The sequence below is a fragment of the Hypomesus transpacificus genome, chromosome 26 (assembly GCF_021917145.1).
Source record: "Hypomesus transpacificus isolate Combined female chromosome 26, fHypTra1, whole genome shotgun sequence".
NCBI classification, from domain to species: Eukaryota; Metazoa; Chordata; class Actinopteri; order Osmeriformes; family Osmeridae; genus Hypomesus; species Hypomesus transpacificus.
The window spans coordinates 2,579,207-2,604,087 of NC_061085.1; the positions used below are offsets into that span (position 1 = coordinate 2,579,207).

Sequence of the window (24,881 nt, forward strand, 5' to 3'; positions counted from 1 at the left end):
TAAGGATAACACTGTATTTATTCAATAAACAGTGCTTACAAAGCAACGGTTGCATGTGAGGGTCATGTAAATCAGTAGTGTAGGCTGTGGGATCAGTGCAAGTGTAGAGTGTGTAGAGAATCATTACAAACTAAAAAGCAAACAGTGATGTTCCTGCTAGTAATGGAGAGACCCAGCTTGTTAGGGCACAGCTTATTAAGGACCGAGGCACAGATCACAGGTGTGCTCTAGCAGCAATCACAGCTCCTCAACCTGCCTGCCAACCTGCAACAGAAGCAAAGACACAGAAACAGAAGACAAGGGAGAGGAAACCCAAACATTGCACATAGAGCCAACCATCTAACATGGTTTATGCCATCATCAGAACAGGCATAACCTCCCAATCACTACAAGTCATTCAGGTAATGTTAATTTCCTATTGACAGCTGTGAACAGTGTCCTTTCTCAAGTAGGATTTAACAATTATAGCCTACCAAAGAAGCCGTGCTTGCACTGAATCACAACCTAGAATAGTCTACGTGACCACAATACAGTTTGTTTCATGCTTGTAAAGTTTGCATTCATTACATTTGTTATATTGCTTGTATTTTGTTATTTCCCAACATGTGGCAAGTGTAGTGTAATTGTATTGAGTTTATTTGATGTGTTTGCTAACTAGGTGGTGCTAATGAGTTACTAATGAATCTATTGCTAATGAGAGTTTTAATTTATAATTTTGCCTTCTGACTACACTTCTCTGTTTAGCACTGGTGTAGAAGTGCAAGATAGCAAATTAAACATCTTCAGACCATCAGTAAAGGTTTCAATTGTTTTTGTTTGCACCAACACTAACAAAACCAGCAGACTGTTATAACCTGATACAAAAGTTTATTTGACACTAGCCTATTGATATTGCTCATAATATAAAGCTTTAACACATGATTCTATACCATTAAATTCACAACTGCAGACAAACTTACAGGGTTAAGACAGAAGACATATTAGATAGTACCCAATTGCTGTGAAAGTACCAAGTCAATGAAGTGACCAAGTACAAGTTCAAGACAAAATCAACGTATTTATTATAGATCTATAAAGTGCAGGTGTCTGATACAAGGTTGAGCAACTCAGAAGACTGGACTACTATATAGGCCATACCACACTGATGCAACCAGTCGGTATGCTCACTATAATGCATCTGTAAAAGTTAGTAAGGATGACTGAGTCCATGCCAAACTTCTTCAGTCTCCTCAGGAAGAATAGGCGTTTCCGGGCCACACATTTGTAGTCATAATATCTAGATTAAATTAATATTCATCTTGAATCACACACCTGAACTGATCATACTATATTGAGGATAAGAACTACGGTTTTCCAATTATGAAAAAAACTGTATGGTTATTTAAGGATAAACACCCTCTATTAATATGATTTCACACAGCAATTCTTTAAACAATATTATCTGTCCACCATACTTCATCAGACAACTGCATTTTTTTTTTTTTAATAATATATCAAATATTCTAGGAGTGCAGGGTTCTAGTCGGGTAATAAAGTACTATGCGTTTGTAGAGTGTTTAATTTTTGCCAAACAGCAAAAACTTCCCCTATGGTTCAATGGAAGAGGGGAAACTGAATAGTGTGTTAACATTAACCAAATTATGTCAATACCAATGGAAATTGTAGTTATTTGACTATGGGTTAAATCTGAGCAAGAATGGTCAAAGTAAGGTGAAATTAGATAAACATTTCAAATGAATGAAATCAATTACAAGGTAAACATGTTACAAAGCGACGGTTTTAAATCTTTCCTACTCTACCTTGATTATTGTAAACCAGAGAGTGAGAGGTGATGAAGAAGGAGTAGGATAAGCCAGAGCTGAGGAGAAGGTCTCAGGAGATGTAGAATACACAGAACAATGCTTCACAATTCCCTTTATGCACAAGAACAACCTATCACACCACATCTTGACCCTTACTTATCAACACATGACTTAGCAATGTGACACTAAGTTACACAATGAGGTGTGAGACCCATCAAGCAGAGACTAAAGCTCAGAGAGCTGGACTTGGTTTACCCCAATGACTTTATTGGCCACTCTGACAAGCCAATCAAGCCTGTTCTTATTAGCCAGATTCAGATTCCCAAACCATACCCCCACACAATTTCAGCACTGACTCATACAAGTTCTATGTATAATGTGTCTATTCTCAAACTTACTCTGGCAACTATTTGTGTACATAATATAAAGAAGAGGAGAGAGTACACAACCGTGGGGTGAGCCAGTGGATGAATGGAGCTTGTCTGAAAGGACGCCATTAACTCTCACACACTGAGATCTTTCTGTCATAAAGTCTAAGAACCATCCAATAATATTCATATCAAAATTTAAGTCAGAAATACGTTTCTCTATTAGAAAATGTGGTTGAATAGTGTTAAAAGCAGAAGAAAAATCAATGAACAGAAGTCTGGCATGAGTTAGTGGGCCCTCAAGGTGATGATACAAGCTGTTCAGCAGCATCAGAGAGGCATCCTCAACATCCCTACCAGCTCTATAAGCAAACTGCAGAGGATCCAGAGAACCCTTGTCAGTACACATGCTACAGCATCAACTAGAGTGTGTTAAGGGACGTATTTGACATTCTCAACCAGTATATTATCTACTGCCTGTATTGTCCTTTTGAAAGTTGTTAAATTGAATCGGCTGAACATCAACATGTAACATCAAGCCTGTGCCTTTCATTTTAAATGAAAAGGGGCGGGATATAAGCCATTCGATAGAACGGTCCTCATTGAACTGCAGTGTTTTGGGCTTCATAAAACATTGTATTTTCCTGAACATTTTTAAATGCCCTAAAACGTAACCTGTAAGGTTTATGCCTGGTGTTGAGCTGTAGAACGGTGCTGGCACAACCAAAACACACTCACACTTCTCTGACCCTCTACCTGATCATGCGCTTGCTTCAATGAACGTGACTGAGAACAGGCCACATGTTAACAATAACATATCTGGTTAAATCGTTTTCAAAGTGGCCCATATGTCTGCTACTTGATTGACAGCTCAGGTCTGTGAGTTTGCGATCAATCAGTGTCCAATCACAGTGCTCCAAGAGTAAAACATTGCAGTCCAATAAGGAGAGCTCTGTGCAACTGGTTATGTCCCGCCTCTTTTCAAAGGAAAATAAATGTGCATTTCATTTTAAATGAAAAGGGGCGGGACATAAGCCATTTGATAGATCGGTCCTCACTGAACTGCAGTGTTTTATGCTTTATAAAACAGTGTATTTTCCTGAACATTTTTAAATGCCCTAAAACGTAACCTTTATGCCTGGTATGCCAGCTGTTGAACGGTGCTGGCAGCCTGGCACAACCAAGAGACACACATCATTCGCTTGCTTCAATGAACGTGACAGAGAACAGGCCACATGTTAACAATAACATAAATGTTAACATCACTTAAGGGATGTCTATTTATTTATGTATTTATTTATTTAAGTATTTATTTATTTAATTTGGGCACATTTAGTCCTCCATAATGCAAAATGTATTGTGTATAGTAGCAGTGCCAACGTTATATGCAGCAACTCCAGTTGGAGCTGTTAACAGGACAGTAGTGTCATCAGGGTTTGTACGTGTTTGTGCAAAAATTCTAGACAACTCATATTGGCCGGGTTTCCCAGATTTGTTAAGAAGCTCTTGACGCTAAGAGCTTCTTAAGAGCGTTTTTAGAACGCTCCTAAGAAGGCTTGTATGGCTTTTAGGGATGGGCATAATTAATCGACGATCGATTATCGATCATTAAGAATTTAGTCGATGACATTATTTGTTCATCGATAAAACTAATGCGTGTTCTGTTGCGTAGTGTGAGTCTTGAAGGAATGCAATGGATTTCGCTATGTGGCAGCAAGTAAACATTTTACCAAAACGCCACATGCCTACTCAGTTACCGGCGAGTTTCCATGTATTTCAAAAGTAAACATGAAGAGGTCACGGCGAAGTGTAGCGTGAGACCATATTGACTAAAAAATTACTTTGTTCACTGCCAACACTGCAAAGCTGAGTATAAATACAACTCCTCCACGACTCAAATGATGTACCACTTGAAGAACGTAAATCCGACCCTGGTTAGTGGCGGTGCATCCTGCTCTCGGTGCTAGCACGGAGGAGCTGCGATGCACAACGAGCCGACAAAATTACCCAACGGATCTGCAAGTCCATCGAGATGGATATGCTACCCTTAAGTAGGCTATTGTTGATGGCGAAGGTTTTTATGAAGCTTTGTTAGCCTTAAAAAAGCCTTAAATTAGCCGGAAAAAAACGAGGGTTAGTTGTGTTTGAGCACAGGCTTCTAGCTGCTTCTAGGAGTTACAGAAATAGTTGTTTTTCTTGTAATAGCTACAGATCTCAATGCGGAAACACGCTGTTTTCTATTTTCACTGCATTTTAATATAGCCTATAAATAGTGAATTTTTATATACATTTTTTAACGAATAATCGAAAATCGATCGTTAATTCTCCCAACGATCGATTAAGACAATTTAGTCGAATGCCCATCCCTAATGGCTTTAATCAAATGGCTTTTTCCGGTGCCTGCTCCACCAGTAATAAAACGTTTTATTTGTTGTGGATTTTGTCTCCATACCGTTTCTAAACTCCATTGACTAGTTTACAAAAAATGCATGCTTGCTCATCATTTAAGGATCTCATTATGTTCAAAGCAACGTCTTTAGTCATGACCTTTTTTCTGACTTCTATGTTACCAGGGGTAGGTAAAGTTTCTGTCAAATCTGGATTTTTTTCTGAAATATGCTGTAAACCATTTTCATGGTCACCTGGGATTGTAAACATTGAAATTAAATAAATAATAAATTCATATACAATCCCAACATTGTAAAAATCTTCATATGACACAAAGGGATGTTTCAACTCAGTCTTCATAATGAAGCCAAAACAGTTGCAACTGCCTGTGGTGGTATTTTTCTGGATCTTTTGTGGGTGACAGTCTTGCTCAGTCAAGACACTCACGTGATTGATTTCACCATTTATTTGTACGCATGACAAATGGTTTAACATTGGCATAATGGATGTACAAGGGGAAGCGCTCCCTGCTTTCACTGCAGCAGGAATGACATGAGGCAGGGAGCAACAAGTTAAATCCCCCACAGGGAGAACAGACAGACAACATGGGGGAGAAGGGGACGGTGGTGGGTGGCAGCAGCGCAGAACACAAAGCCTATGGGCTAAGAACACGGCGATGGGTGATATGACGCGCGCTGCCCGAGTGCCATGGGTGAACCTGCTTCGCTCATTTCAGTCAAGACACTCACGTGATTGATTTCACCATTTATTCGTGCACACGACAAATGGTTTAACATTGGCGGAATGGATGTACATGGGGAAACGCTCCCTGCCTTCACTGCAGCAGGCATGACATGAAGCAGGGAGCAACAAGTTAAATCCCCAAACACCGACACTCCGCCAGTCTATACTATGTGTAGAGCGGAGCGTCGCTCCTCTTGAGACCACATGACATCCCACCATTTACTAGTGATAAAATTCTGGATGCCCGGTCATGCTACCATTACAGTGACTACGGCTATGTGTGCGTATCCTTAACGTCGCATACCATCCGATGTGCGGTCCGCGGAGCTGGCCCACGCGCACGTCCCGTCAAGACCCAGCGCTCGACGTGTCGTGCGCCCGCAACGGCCCCCGCACCGACCATCTCTCCGGTATCCTTCTCATCTGACGCGTAGATGGATGTACGGGAAGGCAGCACCATGCCAGAACGGGGATACGTTATCTAGTGGGAAGGACACAAAATAAGTGTATGACAGCACACAGGCGCCGCGCCCACACCATGCCGTTCCCGGCCGGTATCCGGGTATCTCCTGAGGTACTCCCTGATTACCATGGAGCGTGCAGCATGCATTCGCAGCCAGCCCAAGGCCGCAGAGGGAGAGAGAACCAGAGAGACAACCCTGGAGAAAAGTTTCCATTAACCTTCCCCTCTGCTTTGACCCCCCAGAACCGCACTCCGTGAAGGACCACAGACCCCGGATGGGAAGACCCCTAATTTGAAGTTTGTCCCACTACCCTTACCCTGAAACCCTTTGTAAAAACCCATTTATGTTAACCCCCGTGTCTGAGTCCTATTTTATGGTGTATCGGGCCTTCCAAGTCCCCTGGGTTGCTACAGCCTGTGTAGGTGCACCAAATATGGGTGTTACATGAGGATGTGAGAGAAATGTGTCGGCGGCGCATCCGCCATTCCCTGGGAGTCCAGGGCATCTCAACGGATATCTCCATGCAAGCACCGTGGATTCTGATGGCCAATAGCGCATCAGAGCACGTCTGTGGATCACCACTGCTACACGGAGGTCCGAAGAGACATACTAGCATTAGCAATGTATGAAGCCACAGGATACATGCAGACCACATGTATCCGGAGGTCTCAGACCGGCGCAGAGACTCAGCTCGAGCGCCTGCTCAGCTCGAGCGCCTGCTCAGCTCGAGCGCCTGCTCAGCTCGAGCGCCATGCCTAGAGTAAAGACTGTCGCTGAGCGTTATCCACTGCAAGCCTCTTTGTGTACCAGCTGCAACATTGCCCGACAGTCTCTGTTCTCAAGCGCTCATGAGTTCTGCGCTCCACGACGTCCAGCGCGGACGTGGACACCAGAAACGGCCCCCCGATCCAGAAGGAATGCCCAGTATGCGGCTCCGGGGACAGGCCACAGCGCTTGCACAGACCTTCGTGGTGTTGCGTGAGCTGCGATCTAGTTGTGGCCTTGCCGGCTGAGTCACTGGTAAACAGGGGCTCGTCAGGTGTCTCCCGGGGCGGTGTAGCAGGTACCGGCACATGAAGGAGAGGGGACAAAGGTAGTTTAGTTTGGGCAATCACAATGTGGATGCCCTACATGTCACGTCAGTTTGTAGTAGGCCCTACTCCATGTAATAGTGACCATCCCATTATGAATTGGACATGCATGGTGAGATTGCAAGACGGATAGAAGTAGCGCATCCAGAGGCCGTGAACACATTCACCATACTGCAGAAACCCGTGAGAACTGTATGGAGCAGGGTGTCGACTTAGCACAAAGCACCCCTGTCTCGGGCAGAAGGTTGTGCAGTAAAGAGAGTGATACGGAGACGTTTATCTGCTTCAGGCCGCTGCTTCCGTGCACCGCTCACGAAAAGATAGATAGACGGGCTCCCAGAAGGCTGCATGATGAAGGAGTCGCACACCGAATGTTCAACTGGACACCTGCCACCAATTCTCGATGGACAATGGTTGCAGCTTGCGGGACTCGAACGATGCACCATGAAGCGCACAGCAGACATTTACAGGCAAAAGGCTTCACAGAGAACGCACCACAGTATGTCTAAGAATATTGAAGCCAGACAGGGTCATAGTATTTTAATGTGGAAGTGCACACCCCCACCTGCAGGAACAGGCAGATAAAGTCAGAATCAGCTTTATTCGTCATGGAAGTTCACACAGCAAGGAATTTACTGGGGCAAGAAGGTGCATACAATACCCATCTATGGATCCAAAGACAAAAATGTATACCAGGACTGCGACGGAACCACCCGGCCCTAATAGCCTAAAGCACGGAAATGCAACCACAGGAGAATGCGGAAAATACGCTATAAAACCAGAGCCCTGTATTATCTCCGCCTTGAGAGACAATGAAAGGACATACAGACCAGATTGGACATTCATGCCAGGTAATCGTCCAGCTCAAAGCATGGAACACATCGCACAACGTATCACGGACTAGGTTCCACGTTGGCAACGTTCAATTCGGCAAAAATGCTAAGACATCTTTGGCTACAGTCGCTGCCTTCAGTAATGTATTACCTAGATTCCTGGTAAGTATGCTGATGTAGCCTATTGCATCCTCTCCTCACGAAAGGACACATTCATGAAAATGGCCCTCAGACAGTCACATGGTGCATAATGATATGTTGGAATATGTGTTCATTATTGGCTATTATCTGAAGCTTTGATCATATCTGGAACACATGTTCAGCATTGTCATTACACATTTAGACATGTCTGAAGTATTGACTGTCTTTGTGTAACGGACATGAGCTAGCAGCAACGATTAGCATCATGATTCATTTCTCCACATTCGTTGCCGTTCAGAATCAATCCGGTTAGTTAGAGCTATCGCCGATAACGTTGCCGTATGCATTGTTACTACTTTTGGAAATGTCACTAGGCCGATGTGCTCCAGTGTTTCCGCTATATTCATCATTACTGCTGCTTCAGAATTGTCATCAACGGCGAGCAAACAGGTTACGGAGCTGACGCTCCACGATTCTAACGCGGTCTTTGTTCTCTCCGCTGAAGAGGATGAGCAACTGAAACCCGTGGGAAGACCAAATCACTAGCGACAACTGATTAAACAACAGCACGAATCAGCAATGCATCTCGTAATGCTCCTATTTTTGTTGACTACTAGGCTATTAACCCGAGATGGCGTGCACATTGTATTTGTCCTTGCACGACATGTCCAACCGTACTCCCCGGACTGAGAAAATATGAACGTCCGTAGCTACCTGCAAATTCGCTCCTCGTGCCAGATTGCCGCGGGTGCTCGTGGTCGGCTCCTGGACGCATGCCCCCTTACAGCAGCACAACGTAGCACGGTAACGGAGCCGCGTTTCCCCTTCGCCGGAGCCTCCTCTGGGAGCACGCTGGAGTGCGGACGGAATGGCCATGCTGGACTCGAGGAACAGTCACAGTTCCTTGTGATCGAATCCCATCCTGTACAACGGACAGTCCTTAATGTTAGCCGATCAAGGCCAATCGGGAACTGCGCCTGACTCGGCGTCCCGAGTTTTCACAGGCCACATAGTTGCAGGGCTTCTCGGACGGACAGCCATCAGGAAGCAGCTCGAAACCTCCTTCCAGATCGCCAAAACGCGCACACGCCGTACGGGTCCGAAGAGACGGACAAGGAACGCGAACAACAGACAGGCCAACACAAGGCACAGAACGGGAAGCGACCAGCAATGGCGGCAGCGCAGAACACAAAGGTAAACGTGGATGCGTGTGCGTGCATGTGACGACTTTATAGCGCCGCCTATCAAGCTAAGCCTATGGGCTAAGAACACGGCGATGGGTGATATGACGCCCGCTGCCCGAGTGCCATGCCTGTGGTTTGAAACCAGGAACAGCCTTTTGGCCTGTATTAATTTTGATTTCTTATTTAGTTAAACAGGCAGACATCCTTCTGAAATACCATGCGCAATTTCATGCAATTTCACCTTAAAATGTCAACCGTTTCTTAACCTTTGTCCCACAGCTGACCAAAAATGAATACTCATATCATGCAGTCGGCACCCTTGGGTACCCAGCATGCAGTGCGGCATGTCAAAAAACGCAAAGACTTGTGGAAAATAGTTTGGTTACAAAAGCCGTGCAAGGGATTTCAGTTGTTGTGTTCGTTCAGTTGGATGTTTGTAAAGTTATTGTTGGTTAGTTATAATAATCTTGTTGGTCACCCTGATTGAGTATGTTGTGTAGTTTAATCGGACCAGAGAATCGGCTGTTATACAGTTGTCGACTATTCTCGTAAGGAGCTGAATTTGAGCGCTGCCCTAACTGAGTTGCCCACATGACTATTATTAATTGTGCATTGATTGAGAGTCTGGAAAGAGATCAACCCAAGATGAGTTTCAATATCCTATAAAAAGTTAATACGTAGCCCTTCCTAATTATACAGTTTCAGCAGTTGGTGTATAGCAGAGAGGCTAGAGTGACTGGCTAGTTACCTTATGCTCATGAGTTCAAATCCCCGTTTAGCCTATTGTTGATGGCCAAACATTAAGTCGTTTTGCTCTCTTGTTGTCCAAGTCTCGATCTTCTACAGTGTACATGTTTATAATATTTTGCCATTTTGCGGAGGAACCCGCATCGCTGCTTGCAGCTATATTTAGTTTTGAGTTTGCCATTTCAAAATACAATTGAGAAATGTTGATGCTTTCAAAGAGTTCCTCTGTGGATTCAAATGTGTGGTCAGTACTTAATAAAGTTGATCTGATTAATTTCTAAATCTTTTCAGCAATGTCTAGTGTCATGAGTTTTTGCAATTGTTCCTCATTTATTGCTTGTGATTCTTCAGTATTGCATTGATCTGGCTGTTGGGAATGACTTTTAAAGTTTTCTTCAGGGTTTTTTGCTTCTTTTGTGTTCATGGTTGGGTCAAGTAAGTCACTTTTATCCTCTTTGGTCTTAGTTTTTGGAGGTTTTACAAAACGATCAACAAATGTTCTATAAGATGGAGGTCGTGGGAAGTTAAAACTGACAATGAGGGGAGTCTCCGTTTTGAAATTCAATTCTGTAAAAGTAATCAGTTATTTGTCCAATAGGAGCTGCTCGAGACATAATCACTTCTTTTAAGAAACTGTACCATCTGTGGTCAAATATTCTTGCAGCTGTAACTGGGTTTTGTTTCAATAATGCACATTTTACTGACCAAATCAGTAGGCACATGTTTATTTTGTTCATGACTGAATGTTGTCAGCCAGCGCATGTCAGCTGAGGAAAATGGACCAAACCATGTTGGAATTCCTAGTTGTTGTATCATAGCAAACAAATCTTTCCGGGCAGATTGACAAAAAGGGGGTGTTCCACGTATTGGTCTTAAAAACTTGTAACCTTCGTCATTTTTTAATACCCGTCTTAAGGATTCTGCATCAGCTAGCATAGTGGGATCATCTTTGTAGTTTGGTTCTGTTCCTGAACTTTTGAGCAATGTTATTGAAACATTTGAAAGAACTTGTTGCACTTCTGACATGTATTGAGCATAGAATATATAGATTGTGTTTTGAGGAAATCTTCCATCAGCATTAAGTAATGTCGGTAGACTGTGGTTATTTTGACATTAGTTATTAAGTGATTGAGAGACATTGAGAAATTGCGTGGAGCTAAGCATCCATGCGGCTCCATCCATGCTAGCATCCTAGCTCCATGCTTGCAGAAGAATAGATGGCGAGCCTTCCCAGTGAGTAACCGCACTGAACTGAATCCTGTTCCATCGGAGGAAAGTTTTCTGTCACGAGCATCAATCCTTTTGTCCAACGAACGGTAGGACTGACAGAAATCTTCAATACTTCAACCAGAAGTATGTGTGAACGTTGGATTTCGTGGTTCTTAGATCGACGGACTATTCCTACCTTAAGTAGAATTCACGAACTGCACAAAGTAGTTATAAGAAGGAATCTGTCTGAACTTGTTAACGAGCAAGTTACCACACACTGAACTGAATATATACCATTACATTCACAGTATGTTTACAAAGTGTCATCTTGTTATTTGAATGTTATACTTGAAACTTAATTTTGATTGTATGCATATGTTTTCCCTATGTATGTTGGTGAAGCATATGTTGTGTTATGCTAATGATATTGTAATAACTCACAGGTTTAGCTGAGGTGTAACATAGGAAAGTAAAACTAGATGTTTAAATAGGCCTAATTCAATATAAATTGAGAACTTGATAGAACTTATTCATAAATAGTATTAACTCAAATAGAAGGTAAATAATAATCCCAAATTAATGTAGAAAAATAAAGCTAATTTAAACAGAAGTAAAATTAGCCAATTCCTTGTTTTATCTTAACAACTAATTTATTTTCTATTCTTATATAAAAGAAGCCGACATTTCAATTCATTCTATGGTCTGTGGTGTGTTTATTATATTAATATTTCCATTGTTTAATTATACCAACTGCTCCTACCAACCTAGACTCTGGTCCTCTTTACCTACTTAACTGCAACTAGTAGTAAGTGTTACACACCGAAGTTGCGTAGAGGCCGAGAGCGGTATTGCAGATAGATAGAGATTTAAATATTTTTTGTTACAAAAAGGGAGATTACTCCCTTCAATTCAAATGTAAATCCTGGTTGGATAAGGATTAAAAATTGGATATGAAGATGAAATCTGACACATAGTTTCAGCGCTAAACTAATAAAAGAATTGCTGTCTGTGGTTCTATATGGGCTGTGGAAATAATTTAGACAAATTATAGCTTGCAACATATTGAAAAAAATAACTGAACTAGTTCATTTTTTGGAGCTGTGACCTTATTTAAAAATATTGAATTATGAACTATGAACTGAACCAGTTCATTTTAAAATGTGTGAACTATGAACTGAACTAGTTCATGTATGAAGTGAATTTTCCCAACACTGGTTAAATCTTTAACTGGCATGTGGCATTGGAAGTACATGCCACTGGCAGGAGGTGGGACATGCCAGTGAGCAGCCAATCAGCAGCATCGACTGTTGACAGCCAATTGCATGAACGAATATTGAGCGAGAAGTGTCCTCTCACTCTCTCCCTTCCGCCTTCCGTATTGAGTTCGAGTTGAACTGACTTTTTTGTATACATGAATTTTGTTGATCCATAGGTATCGGTTTCATGTTTTCAAAATTTTTTGTAGTCCTGGTTATCTTTTGTTTGGCATGTTGGTAAGGTTATTTAGGGGACCATTTGTCAATGGTTTTATTCTTTAAGGAATGTTTGTTTATAAGTTACTATTTTTCAACCAATAACTAGATTAAAATTACAAAGAGGGAAATTCCAAACCTTTTATCTAAACTTTCACTTGCTCCCGCAATTTCATCGCAGCTTTTTGGAAAAGCTCCCACAAAATCAGGAATTTTAGCCCGCAACTATCACAAAAAACGACTTTCATCTAATGTATTTAGCTCTTCTAATGTGGAGATGGGGAGTATTTGGTTGTGTTCATTGCTCGGGGGTTGTTGGTCTTGAGCTCGGTTGGTACTGAGTGACTGTACAACAGCTGTTAAATGGTCCACCTTGAGCTGTTCCAGGAGGATCTTTTCAACTGCTGTTAGCAAAATACATTTGTAAACTAATCCTAACACAGCAGTTTTCTGATTTCAATAGAAAGATATGGCCAAATGTACCAGTGCAGTTAGGTGGGTTGAGTTGATTGGCGTTTGGAAAGCGAGATCTTGGACCTAGGGAAAGTAGTGATACAGGTACAGGTGTTTACCATTGTAAGTGCATGATAGTGGCTGTTTTGTTTGTTTCAATCATTTAAATATCTTACGTTCACAAGAGCCCAGTCCATCATCATCATGCCATGCAGTTGGATGCCGGGCCTCCTCTAAATATCAAATTGATGGTGTTACGTCCCTCGCCCTGCTTGTGTGTGTTTTGTGTTGTGTGCTTGTCTTCCCTTCTGCTCCCCTCGTTTTCGTTGCCGCAACCAGGTGCCCGTCAGGGATTGGCTGTTGCCTCCATTCCCGTCACGGTGCACCTACGCCCATCAACCTCCGTCCGGGATTGGTTGTCATCACCTATTCCCCGCGGCCAACGCCCTGCACTCCTCCAATCACCTGTCTGTCCGTCCACTTTTGAACCCTGTTCTGTCCGCTGTTCGGTAGTCTCTAGCCCTGTGTGTTTTTCTTGTCGGCGTTGTATGTGTTTGTACATTTGCCGTTGCCGATACTAACGAGACTCGTGTTAAGTGTTATACCTTGTTTTGCCACCTGTTTGTTTGTCTAGTTATCGCCGATACTCGATATCGTGCTTTTTGTTGTTTTATTATTAGTTCAGTCGCACAGGGGCTTTGGAACAGGTAAGCTGCCCATGGGCATACACCCCATTACGTTGCTAATCCCTGTTAAATACCCTAGTTAAGGAGCGTGTGCCACTAATGTATGTTTTCTTAGTATAGGGACATCTTTTGGTTAGGTAGATAGCACACTTCTGTTACTTGCTTTTCTTTGGCACCGCTTATAGTTCCACTGTACCCTGTCGGCTGTGTTTTTCCCTTTTGTGTTAAGACAATAAACGTTTTTGTTCGCTTGTACCTCAGTGTGTCCTAGTGTCGTAGGCTCATTGGGCAGTGTTACGGCCTTTCCCCTAGACAAGGTCTGTAACACATGGTCACATGTGTTTTGATATATGCTATAGATGCTCAAAGAAGTCTATAGATTTCTACATTTTCAAACAATCAACTTCAACTGGTTAGAGATATGCTCACAGCTATAAACCATATGTAAGGGACACTTAAGCCTAATTTATACTTAGGTCGCCGACAGAAATTATATCACGGTCAACACTTTTAACCGTCGCTTGGAAGTGTCGCCTACCAGGAGAAATTTCTACTGGCGCTGATGTCGTCACATAGTGAATATTTTAAATGGTCAATTTCTCTGATTGATCACCTAGGCTACAAAGCGTTAACAATGTAACCGTAGCTATGAATGTATCGGTAAAATGATTCAGTTTACGTCACGCAAACCTTGAGCACAGGCGACTGTTTGCCGAAGTATTAATGCAGCAGCCTGAGCGACACTTTTTTTTCTTCGTCGGCAACCATTTCAAAAGTGTCGGCGACATAAGTATAAATTAGGCTTTACGTTCTGATAAAGTTGTCCCTTGATGTCAGTATGTCGCTGGTCTGGCCTCCAATTCCTGCATTCAACTTGATGTTGTGACTTGAAATCAGAAATAATGTATTGATGTTTTTAATCACGTTTTTTTGGATAGACTCGTAAATAGTCTATTGATATTCTAACTATTAACTCTGCACATGGGTTAGGGTTAAGTTCAATGTATGGCAAGTAGGGGTTTGTGAGTTGAAGTTCTATTAACTATCTGTGAAGGATACTTACATTCTGAAATATTTGGCCCTTGATGGCAGCAGCCCGTCTGGTCTTCAATCTACCCAGACGCTCCCATGTTACTCCGCTCCTCATCTCCCTCCACTGGTTTCCCATCACGGCCCGTATCAGATTCAAGACTCTGGTACTGACCTTACGAGCGATAAACGGGACTGCACCCGACTACATCAAGTCTCTCCTCCAGCCTTACACCCCCACCCGCCACTTAAGGTCTTCTTCCGACAACTGTCTGGTGGTCCCACCTCTCAAGAGCGCCCGGTCCCAACACAAGCTCTTCTCCTCTCTGGCCCCCCAATGGTGGAATCAACTCTCCACCTCCATCAGGGACACTGACTGTCTCCCCACCTTCAAGAAAAGGCTCAAGACGCACTTGTTCCGGTAGTACAACGGCACTTAGGAATGATTGTCTGGACCTGATGTTTCCCCCAGGACCGTATGACTGCGCGGTCGACCTCTTGCCTGGAACCGCTCCCCCTAGAGGGCATCTCTACCCTCTTTCTGTTCCGGAGATCCAGGCAATGAACGACTACATCCAAGAGGCGCTGCGCCTTGGGCTGATTGGGCTTCTTTTTCGTTAGCAAGAAAGACGGTGGTTTAAGACCGTGCATTGACTATGGTGGCCTTAATAACATCACCAGAAAGAATAAGTACCCACTGCCCCTCATGTCTACCGCCTTTGAGCGCCACCAGGGGCCACAATGTTCACCAAGTTGGACTTTGGAACGCCTATCACCTCGTACGCATTCGACCCAGTGATGAATGGAAGACCGCCATCATCACCCCCAGTGGTAACTACAAATACCTGGTAATGCCATTCGGATTATCAAACAGCCCTGGGGTTTTTCAGGCCCTAATCAACGACGTCCTACGAGAGTTCTTGGAGATCTGTGTACCTGGATGACATTCTGATCTTTTCCAAGTCTCTTGAAAACCACGTGGGCCACGTCTGAGCCGTCCTGAAAGCCCTCCTACACAACAGTTTGTTTTCGGGGTGGAGAAGTGTGAATTCCATTCCTTCTCCACGTCCTTGTTAGGATTCGTCGTCCTCAGGGTCTTTCCATGAACCCTGAAAAGGTCCAGGTCCTCAAGGATTGGCCTACGCCCACCATCGTGAGGAAGGTCCAGAGTTTTCTGGGGTTCGCCAATTTTTACCGGCGTTTCATCCGAAATTATAGCACCCTGGCATCCCCCATCATATCACTGCTTCGAGGGGGTCGCCGTCGGCTGGTTTGGACCTAGGCCGCTCAGAAGACTTTCGAGGATCTCAAACAGAGGTTCTGTTCGGCGCCCATCCTCACTCTCCCAGACCCGTCCAAGCCCTTTGTGGTGGAGGTGGATGCATCAGACTCTGGAGTGGGAGGCGTACTCTCCCAGCAGGCAGTGGAGGACGGCAAGCTCCACCCTTGTGCCTTCTTTTCCAGAGCCCTCTCCCCTGCTGAGCGTAATTATGACGTGGGCAACCGGGAACTACTGGCCATCAAGTTAGCTGTAGAGGAATGGCGGCATTGGTTTGAGGGTGCAGCTGACCCCTTTCTCATCTACACAGACCACAAGAACCTGGAGTACATCAGGCAGTCGAAGAGACCCCCGGCAGGCTCGCTGGGCTCTGTTTTTCAGTCGCTTCAACTTTGTGGTGACTTACCGTCCCGGCTCCAAGAACGGTAAAGCCGACGCCCTCTCATGCCTCCACACGTCTGAGGCAGAGCCAGTAGCTCCGGAACCCATCATACCACCCTCAAAGGTCGTGGCCTCCGTGCGCTGCCTCCTGGAGGAAGAGGTTCGTCAGGCACAAGTTACCACCCCGGTTCCAACAGAGACTCCTCAGGGGTTGCTGTTTGTGCCCACATCTTGTCGAACCAAGACCTTAGAATGGGCACACTCCTCACGGTTGGCCGGCCATCCGGGAATCCAACGCACCCTGGAGCTGCTCCGGAGACGATTCTGGTGGCCAAGGGTCCGTCAGGATGTGGCGGAGTATGTGGCAGCCTGCACCGTGTGCATGGCTGCAAAGCCAGACAACCGTAGACCAGCTGGCCTGCTGCAGCCCCTCCCAATTCCTCGCCGCCCCTGGACTCACGTTTCCTTGGACTTCATCACAGGACTTCCTGTCCCAAGGAAACACCGCCATTCTTGTGGTGGTAGATCGCTTCTCCAAGGCCGCTCGTTTCATCGCCTTGGCAGGACTCCCCACGGCCAAACAGACTGCAGAAGTCCTGGTGAGAGAGATTGTGCGCTATCACGGACCCCCTGAGGATGTGGTCCGCGACCGGGGCCCTCAGTTCGTGGCCCGTTTCTGGAAGGCCTTCTGGAGTCATCTGGGGGCCTCAGTTAGCCTCTCCTCGGGACACCACCCCCAGTCTAATGGACAAACGGAGCGAGTTAACCAGGGTCTAGAGATATATCTCCGGTGCTACACCTCCAAAGACCCCGCCAAGTGGAGCCAGAACCTTCTGTGGGCCGAGATTGCCCACAATCAGCAATGGAGTGCAGCCACAGGGACCTCGCCCTTTGAAATCATGTGGGTATACCCTCCACACTTGTTCCCTTCCTCTCTGGAAACGGAAACCGTCCCAGCAGCTCGCAGTTCCGTGGTCCGCCTTCGCACCCGCTGGCAGCAGGCTTGTCGGGCATTACTTCAATCACAGAAGCAGATGAGACAACAGGCAGACCGGCGGCGACGACCAGGGTCAACACTCCGGACAGGCCAGCAAGTCTGGCTGTCAACCAGGGGCCTGGCTCTGAAAGGGGAGACCCGGAAACTAGCCCCGCGTTATGTGGGTCCATTCAGGATCCTCCGAAGGATTTCACGGACAGCCTTCCATCTGGAATTGCCGCGTTCCTTGCGGGTCCACCCCGTCTTCCATCGGTCAGCTCTGCGTCCACCCACCTCTTCCCCCCTGTGTCCTGCCCCGCCAGCTCTGCAGCCGCCCAAGGTCATCGCCGGGGGGGTCCCACTTATACAGTTTGGCGGCTGCTGGACAGGCGTGTGGCTGGGAGGTCCACCCAATACCTGGTGGACTGGGAAGGGTATGGACCGGAGGAGCGCAGCTGGGTTCCGGCCAGGTTCATTGTGGACAAGACCCTCATCCGGCAGCTACAGGCCTAGGACACACCCTTCACCTTTTACCTGTCACTGACTTCCTATTTAAGGACAGGAAGGCCCTCCTCATTCACTCCGTCATGGTTTTTCGCGAACACATGTGAACCGAGGTTGGTGAGATCACTGTTTCATTGTGGATTACTGTTTCTTTTGTAAGCTTTTTGGAATATACATTTTTGCTGTGAATATATGGACTATACTGACTGCTCCGCTCTATGAAATTCACAGTAGCCGGAGACGGACTTTCCTTCGTTTTTTCTGGTTTCCTGTTTGGATTACCTTTTGTTGGATACATTGCCTGCTCTGTTCCAAGGAGAACTCTGCATCAATAAACTTGTTTGAACCCTACGCCTGCATTCTGCGCTTGTGCTTCAGACCTAGCCTGATAGGCAGGTGGTGTAGATTTGAATACTGTCCTGAACCAGCCCTGTTGGTCCGTTGTGGCATACAGCCTGATTAAGTGACGGGCCTGCTATAGGTACTGGGCCCACTATGTTAGTAGTAATAGGCCTGTCTGTCATCACCCTGGATATATCTATAGGACTACCAGACAGGCCATGTCCTGACCTCGTGGGAAAAGGGGATTCTGCCTCATGAGGGCCAGTGTCGGACGTACCTATAGGGTGTACAGATGGTTGTAACAAATCATGCTGTGGGTCCATGACAGTAGAGGAGTCAGTAGAGGGCTCTGCCCTGGCAGGACCGAATCTAGGTTTTACGATTACCAGTGCCGAGATATCCTCAAACTCCCTTTCAAGACACAGCTCTCCCAACCCTGGGTCTGGCAAAGCCTGTTGTGAAATTGATTTGGGACCAGTTTTAACTGGGTCCTGTGTACATTCTTCACTACAATGGGTGTAAGAGGATTAGTAATGTTAACTGTTATATTTAACTGTTATGTCCTTACATTTACATTTAGTCATTTAGCAGACGCTCTTATCCAGAGCGACTTACAGTAAGTACAGGGACATTCCCCCCGAGGCAAGTAGGGTGAAGTGCCTTGCCAAGGACACAACTTCATATTGACGGGGCGGGGAATCGATCCGGCAACCTTATGATTACTAGCCCGACTCCCTCACCGCTCAGCCATCTGACTCCATCTGACTCCTTCATACTTCAAAGTTCTGCTTTGAACACTTCAGCATGTTTTCTCAATATTCCTTGTAGGTTTATGTCCTCAACTTTTGCAACCATATGAATTTCCTGCCAGTTTAATTTGATATTTTCCAGCCACGTGCGTCCTAGCAAAGCTGGTTGACTGCCCTTCACAATGTAGAGTGGTAGCTTTACCTTCTGTATGTTGAGCTTCACTGTGACAGTCACGATTCCTCTCACTGGTACAGTCTCACCAGTGTACGTTTTCAGGGTGATCTTCGTTGGCTGTGGCGTGAGGTGATGTTGTTTCTCTTTGTATACAACCTCAGACACCAAGGATACAGCTGCTCCTGTGTCCACTTGCATCTGTACTGCTTTTCCGTCCAGTAGCGGTGTAACCCAGTATCCATGCCCATCATCTGAAAAAGACAAAATATGCAAAGACTCTTCCCCTTCAGATGGGGTGTCACTTTGGTCTTCCTCTGTGTGATCCAGTTTGTGCACCCTTTTTTTGTACTTCCTGAAATCACTTTTCCTTTGTTCAGTATTTCTGGTTGACTGTCCCTTTTTGTTTTTAAACACACGCTCAATGTGACCCTTTTTGCCACAACTTCTGCAGTCTAAGTCTTTGCACCAACACTCCTCTGCTTGGTGACCTGTTTTCCCACAGCGATAGCATGGCTTGCCACCTACAGTTTTATGTCTGAAATCCCTAGACCCCTTATTTACTTGGATTGATGTACTTAGCTGCTGTGCATCTTTGTTTGACATTTCCATTGAAGTACTCACTTCTATAGCTTTTTGCAAAGTTAAGTTACTCTCAGTCAAAAGGCGTTTCTGAATTGCCCCACTGCGCATGCCACACACTAACCTATCACGTATAGTGTCATTTAGAAAATGTTCAAATTCACAGTGTTCTGATAACTGTTTCAGTACAGCCACAAACTGTGAGATTGACTCCCCCTCCTCTTGATTTCTCTTGTGGAATCTGAATCTCTCAGCAATGATAAGTGGTTTGGGAGAATAATGTGTTTTTTCCCAAAAATAATCAACACAAACGTGAGAACATCTCATCCTCGTCGCCAATTTTGTTGTATAGCACACTCAATACTCATACAACTAAATAATGAGCGGACAGGAGACTGTGATGGAAATAACGTGTATTCTTTACTGTAAGTTTTCTAGGATAAAGTAGGGTGACCAGACGTCCTCTTTTACCCGGACATGTCCTCTTTTTGAGACCTAAAAAATGCGTCGGGCAGGATTCCAAAATCGTCCGGGATTTTGCCTCGTTGGATATTTGTGTTTCTCTGGGTCTTTCATAAACTAATTATTACGCCCGGGCTTACAAGTTTTGGAGGGGTATCTCCCTTACATTCCACCTTCTTGCGCGAGCTCTGACCGTAGTGAGAAGTGTCATTGGTCAACCGCCTTTTCAGTGTTGCCAGATGCATGATAATTATCCTCCAAATATGATGATTGTGAGCCTTTGGTATGATACCATTTTCAATCTGGCAACAATGTGAGCACCTTGCCGCCTTTGTTGAATATATGAGGAGGACTGAAAAGTGTCTTAATTATCTTATGTTAATATGTGACCATAAACAATTTAGTATTTAGAATTTAGTATTTGTTATCATTATTGCTTTAATATATGGATAAGACACATTAAAGACATTAAAGGGGCAATTGACTGCAAAACCGATTTTACCTTGTCATTGTTGAAAAACGACAGTTCGGAGGGTAAACTGAACATACCGTGAATATCAAAGTCCATTGACACCTCTTTCTTATTCAAATCTCAAAAAGAAAAAATGTGGCTGTAAAACGCTAGCTTTTCAACAAAGCTACCGGTCCTACGTAGGACCGGTGATCGCCCTCTTATTGGCTCTGGTCTGTATCTTTGTCACGCCCCAGAATTTACATCCAGACCAGCCCGAGGTAGGTCTATCTCCGATACTAGTTTAGCTGCGCGCTGCTCTGTGTAGGTTACTTTTAAGGAATTACAAAGAAGAACGTTTTGAATTATAACAAGGATATTGAAAATGGACCACGGTCGTAAATGCTGTGTTCCAGGCTGTACAGGAAAGGCTAACACTCACAGTCTTCCCAAGGAGCCAAACATTCAACAGGCATGGCTGCTGTTGTCTATGAGAAGATCCCGGCGAAGTTTGACACTCAATCATTCATTTGCTCTGAACATTTCACCCAAGACAGTTTTGACAACCTTGGACAATTTCAAGCAGGATATGCTAGGAAGCTGAACCTGGAAAGAGGTGCTGTTCCAACCGTATGCTCATTGCAACCGCAAGCTAAGGACAGTATGATGTTGTGCTAACAGTTATTAGCAATGCTAACGTTTCCTGTATATAGCATACCAGGTAGAATGCTAAATACGTTTCTACACACATCAAATGACTCTAGCTAGACTAGCTGCAGTCGGCATTAGAAGGGAAGCTTCCGAAAAATAGCCAGAAAACGAACTGCAGTCTGGCCTATTGCTAACGCCTGTCTAGATAATCTATTTGAAAAAACTGGAGAAAGGCAGGTTCTAGATACAGGATACGTTAGCATTGCTATTAACTGTTACTAGTAACACCTAGACTGTAGGCATGTAAACAAGTTTAGCTTGCTAGTTAACGCAAGAGCATAGGTAGAATGTGTGATAATTTAGCCTAGTTTATTGGCAATGGGGCTAACGTTGATTCATGTTCCTGACTGTGTTTCATTCAAATAAATAACCTGTGTAATGAAAATCTACAATTCACGATGCATGTTTGTCCAGATCTTTGTCATGTTATTTTACAGCAAGATATCTAGAGCTAGCCTAGCTAACTAACTGAAGCTGAGTAGAATCACGATATGGTTTGGTTGCTAAGCTGTAGCCTAACGTTCTACCCACCTAAATCAATCCAGTTTGCTTCAACAACAGAAGTGGAAACAAGTAATGTTATCATTTCAAATGATATATAGTCAATCTGTTGAAAACAGTGTTGTGTAGACACAATAGATTTATTTGCGCGTTTTTATTTCAAGTCTCCAACTTCGGTGTTTCAGCCAGTGCTGCTGTTGGCCGTGTTGCGTTTTTGCTCCCAGCTTCACTCGTTGATAACCAACCAATCAGCGCGCAGCTCATCTAAATATTATTGAGCATACCATAAAAGGAGAAAAGCTAGTGTTTTTTCCCGGGAACATTTCAGAGGATCTGTCACAGGGCATAGAACTGCACACGGGCCATTTTCAACCCAACCAATGTTACATACCCTATTCGGAGACCTTAAGGAACAGTGTGAAATACCCAAAAAACCCAGTCAATTGCCCCTTTAAACAACCACTGAAAGCCACAGAAGCACTGGACTAAATGCTGTGGGTTGACAGGAGCAGTGTTGGGGGAAGTTGCTCAAAAAAGTAAAATATTTGTTATTACTTATTACTGTTCAGTAAAAGTAGTGTGATTAAGTTACATTATTACTTTCTGTACAAAGTAATATTATTACTTATTATATTACTTTTACTCAGTGTAAAAATTATGGGGGGGGGGGGTGGTTGACCCCCCTAATTAAGACTTGGACCCCCCCAAAAGAAGTAAAGACAACAGGTCGAGGGTATCAATACATTTACTATCGTAAATATTACTTTACGTCCTGGAGAAGAAGTTGACCCCGCCGATTGACATTGTATAATTCACACTCTGCTTTTACAGTAACTTAGTAGCAAGTTGTGGAAACGGGTCACTATCCCTCTTATGGTTTAAAGTGGACTTTTCGCTAGCTTCCATCTTCGTTTCTCTGTGGACACTTTTGAGAAGTTTGAAGTGCTGTTTTGGCAGTAGATAATATTTTGTTGGGGCACAGTTTGCATTTAACTTAAATGTTTTTTTTGTAATATGTTCAATGAAAGCGAAATAGTGTGAATATTTCCACACCGAAAACGTAACACGTTCTGCGGCCATGATTGCTGTTGTGTTTGCCTGCAGGGTGATCCATATGCAAACTGTCAAGCTACTGCGCCCAAGAAGTGTCGTTAAGGCAACAATCTGTATTTATAAGGCTATTTAAGTCTTTAAATAAGTCTTTAAGTCTAAATTTGTTGAATTCATGCAGTACTACTAAAGTAACGTGTTATATTACTTTGTTACTCACGTAAGTAATAATGTTATGTAACGCATCATATTACATAACCTGTTTCCCTCAACACTGGACAGGAGTGTGGATGCCCATGCTACTGGTGGCCTGGGAGCCCCTAACGATGCCAACCTGTTGCTGTAATTGTTCATTCTCAGTGTTTAATGTCTGTACCTGCCTACGCAACTCCTCCAATTCAGTTTCCATAGTAAATTATGAAAAGAATGTTCACTTACGAATCAAGTCACATCTGCCCAAGACCACAGGTCTTACCCCAGTCTTTGTCAGCTGCCGCTTTGCTGCTTGAAACAGAACACCTACTCACAAAACAAAGAATCACTCAAGACTTATAACACCAAAAAATAAATGCAGAGTAAATAATATACAAATAAATCCAAACCCATTTTTACACAGTTAAGGAAAAACACATCTCTGTACCGACCCTACTCGCAGTGACAAATGTGGAAGGAGTGCCTGAGCACAATAACTAGTTCTCAAAGTTGCGGGTCAGTCTGTCGTAAATCATTTTGTAAGTTCCCGTGTATAGTCAAAAAAAAAAAAAAAAATCAAACCATAAAAAACTGGGATTTCACACAAATGAAAATAACAAAATACTCAAACTTTGGGGTGTAACTTCACAGCAAATGTTAACGGTTAGAAAACTCCATAAGAACATACCTGCATAATTACTTTTCTCAACACCCATTGTCAATGCCACTACCAAAGTCTTAAAACGTGTGCAAGTCCAGCCTGGTCTGTTAAGTGAAACAGAATGTGAGCTCACGAGAACAGGTGGTACAAATGGTTGTACAAGGCTACTTAATAGCTCCAATAATGAAAATCTGTCTGTTCATGTTTTTTTTATTTACCAGGTGGTAGTTGGCGTCGGAAGTTAACAATTATTCCAACAGACTCTGAGGGCTACTCCACACGTGTGTTAAAATCAGCGTCAAACAATGGAAGGAACACAATCTATGTGGTTCCAATACAGGAGCACTCTACAGAGTCATTGCCTTATGACTCACCTGAGTTTTCAAAGATGCCACTGTCAACCTGCATCACCTGTGGTAGTAAAATGCCCTTGCAGCTCTTGCCGTTGCATGTGGGACAATGCAGTGGCACAATAACTGTAGGTTTGTACTGCAACACTTCTCTTATTACTAAATTAAATTTGCACATTTGTAGTTTGTTTGAAAATCTACAAATCTTTTGTTTTTTTAGGGCAATACACCTGGGGCTAGTCTTGATGAAGATTGCCATGTTATTGATCAGCCAGTTGAACCTACCACAGGGACCTACCACAGGGACCAGAGAAAGGATGGGAGTATCTTTTGATGTAATGCCTTCCACATTAAGCACTTTGGGTTTCAATTAACATTTTATGACATTTTCCATTGAATGTTGTTTTTTCCAGCCACAACTTGTTTGACACAAACAACCAACTGTAACTGATATCCAGGATCCAGTTCCTACGGTGTGTTTACCTTCTGGGATGGCTGTTAGTTAAACAGACCGGCAGTAAGAGATTAAACACAGATGGAGAGCATATTTGCTAAGCATATATCAACAAAATTAGTAAATTTTACAAGCTCAAACACAGACTCTCTGTCTCTTCCCCCCCCCCCCCCCCCCACACACACACAAAGACAGAAATTGAATAGATACTTTTATTTGGTTGAATTGTCAGTGCCATGTGTCAAATATTTTCTTCTGCAAGTCAGAGCAATTATTACAGTTTTTCTCAATTGGTTTGGCTCATTTCACGAAACAGAAATGACATTCTCAAAACAACACGTGCAAACCTCCAAACCGCTGGGCACTTGTTCACAACAGATTGGAATTTTTCATTCCTTTAATCACATTGCAATTGTATTAGCACATCCTTGTAAATGACGAGTGCAATTGCCT

General features: G+C 43.9%; 1 protein-coding gene across 8 annotated transcripts; it reads right to left on the bottom strand.

Moving 5' to 3' along the window:
* Positions 1-24,283, bottom strand: LOC124487556. 8 transcript variants are annotated; one of them, XM_047049960.1, is made up of 5 exons: positions 23,843-23,992; positions 23,652-23,728; positions 23,210-23,290; positions 8,546-8,753; positions 5,365-6,809 (listed from the first exon to the last, which is right to left on the bottom strand). In XM_047049960.1, the coding sequence occupies exons 2-5, from the start codon at positions 23,677-23,679 to the stop codon at positions 6,605-6,607; spliced, it is 522 nt and encodes a 173-aa protein (XP_046905916.1). In that variant the 5' UTR covers positions 23,680-23,728; positions 23,843-23,992; the 3' UTR covers positions 5,365-6,604. The 8 variants fall into 8 exon arrangements, 5 of the variants coding, with proteins under 5 accessions (XP_046905915.1, XP_046905917.1, XP_046905916.1 ...); XR_006958404.1 differs by lacking the exon at positions 5,365-6,809 and adding an exon at positions 23,999-24,279 and having other exon boundaries at positions 8,460-8,753; positions 23,843-23,894; XR_006958402.1 differs by lacking the exons at positions 5,365-6,809; positions 8,546-8,753 and adding an exon at positions 1-264.
* Positions 24,284-24,881: the final 598 nt, after the last annotated feature.

What these genes read in the sequence shown, in the direction of transcription:
- LOC124487556 (XM_047049957.1), bottom strand. Translation starts at nt 24,233, where the DNA reads ATGGCAATCTTCATCAAGACTAGCCCCAGGTGTATTGCCCTAAAAAAA. An exon ending in GGGCAGATGTGACTTGATTC is followed by an intron (nt 8,754 to 23,209) that starts GTAAGTGAACAT and finishes TCCGTTGTACAG; the next exon opens with GATGGGATTCGATCACAAGG. An exon ending in CACGAGGAGCGAATTTGCAG is followed by an intron (nt 6,810 to 8,545) that starts GTAGCTACGGAC and finishes CCGCCCCGGGAG; the next exon opens with ACACCTGACGAGCCCCTGTT.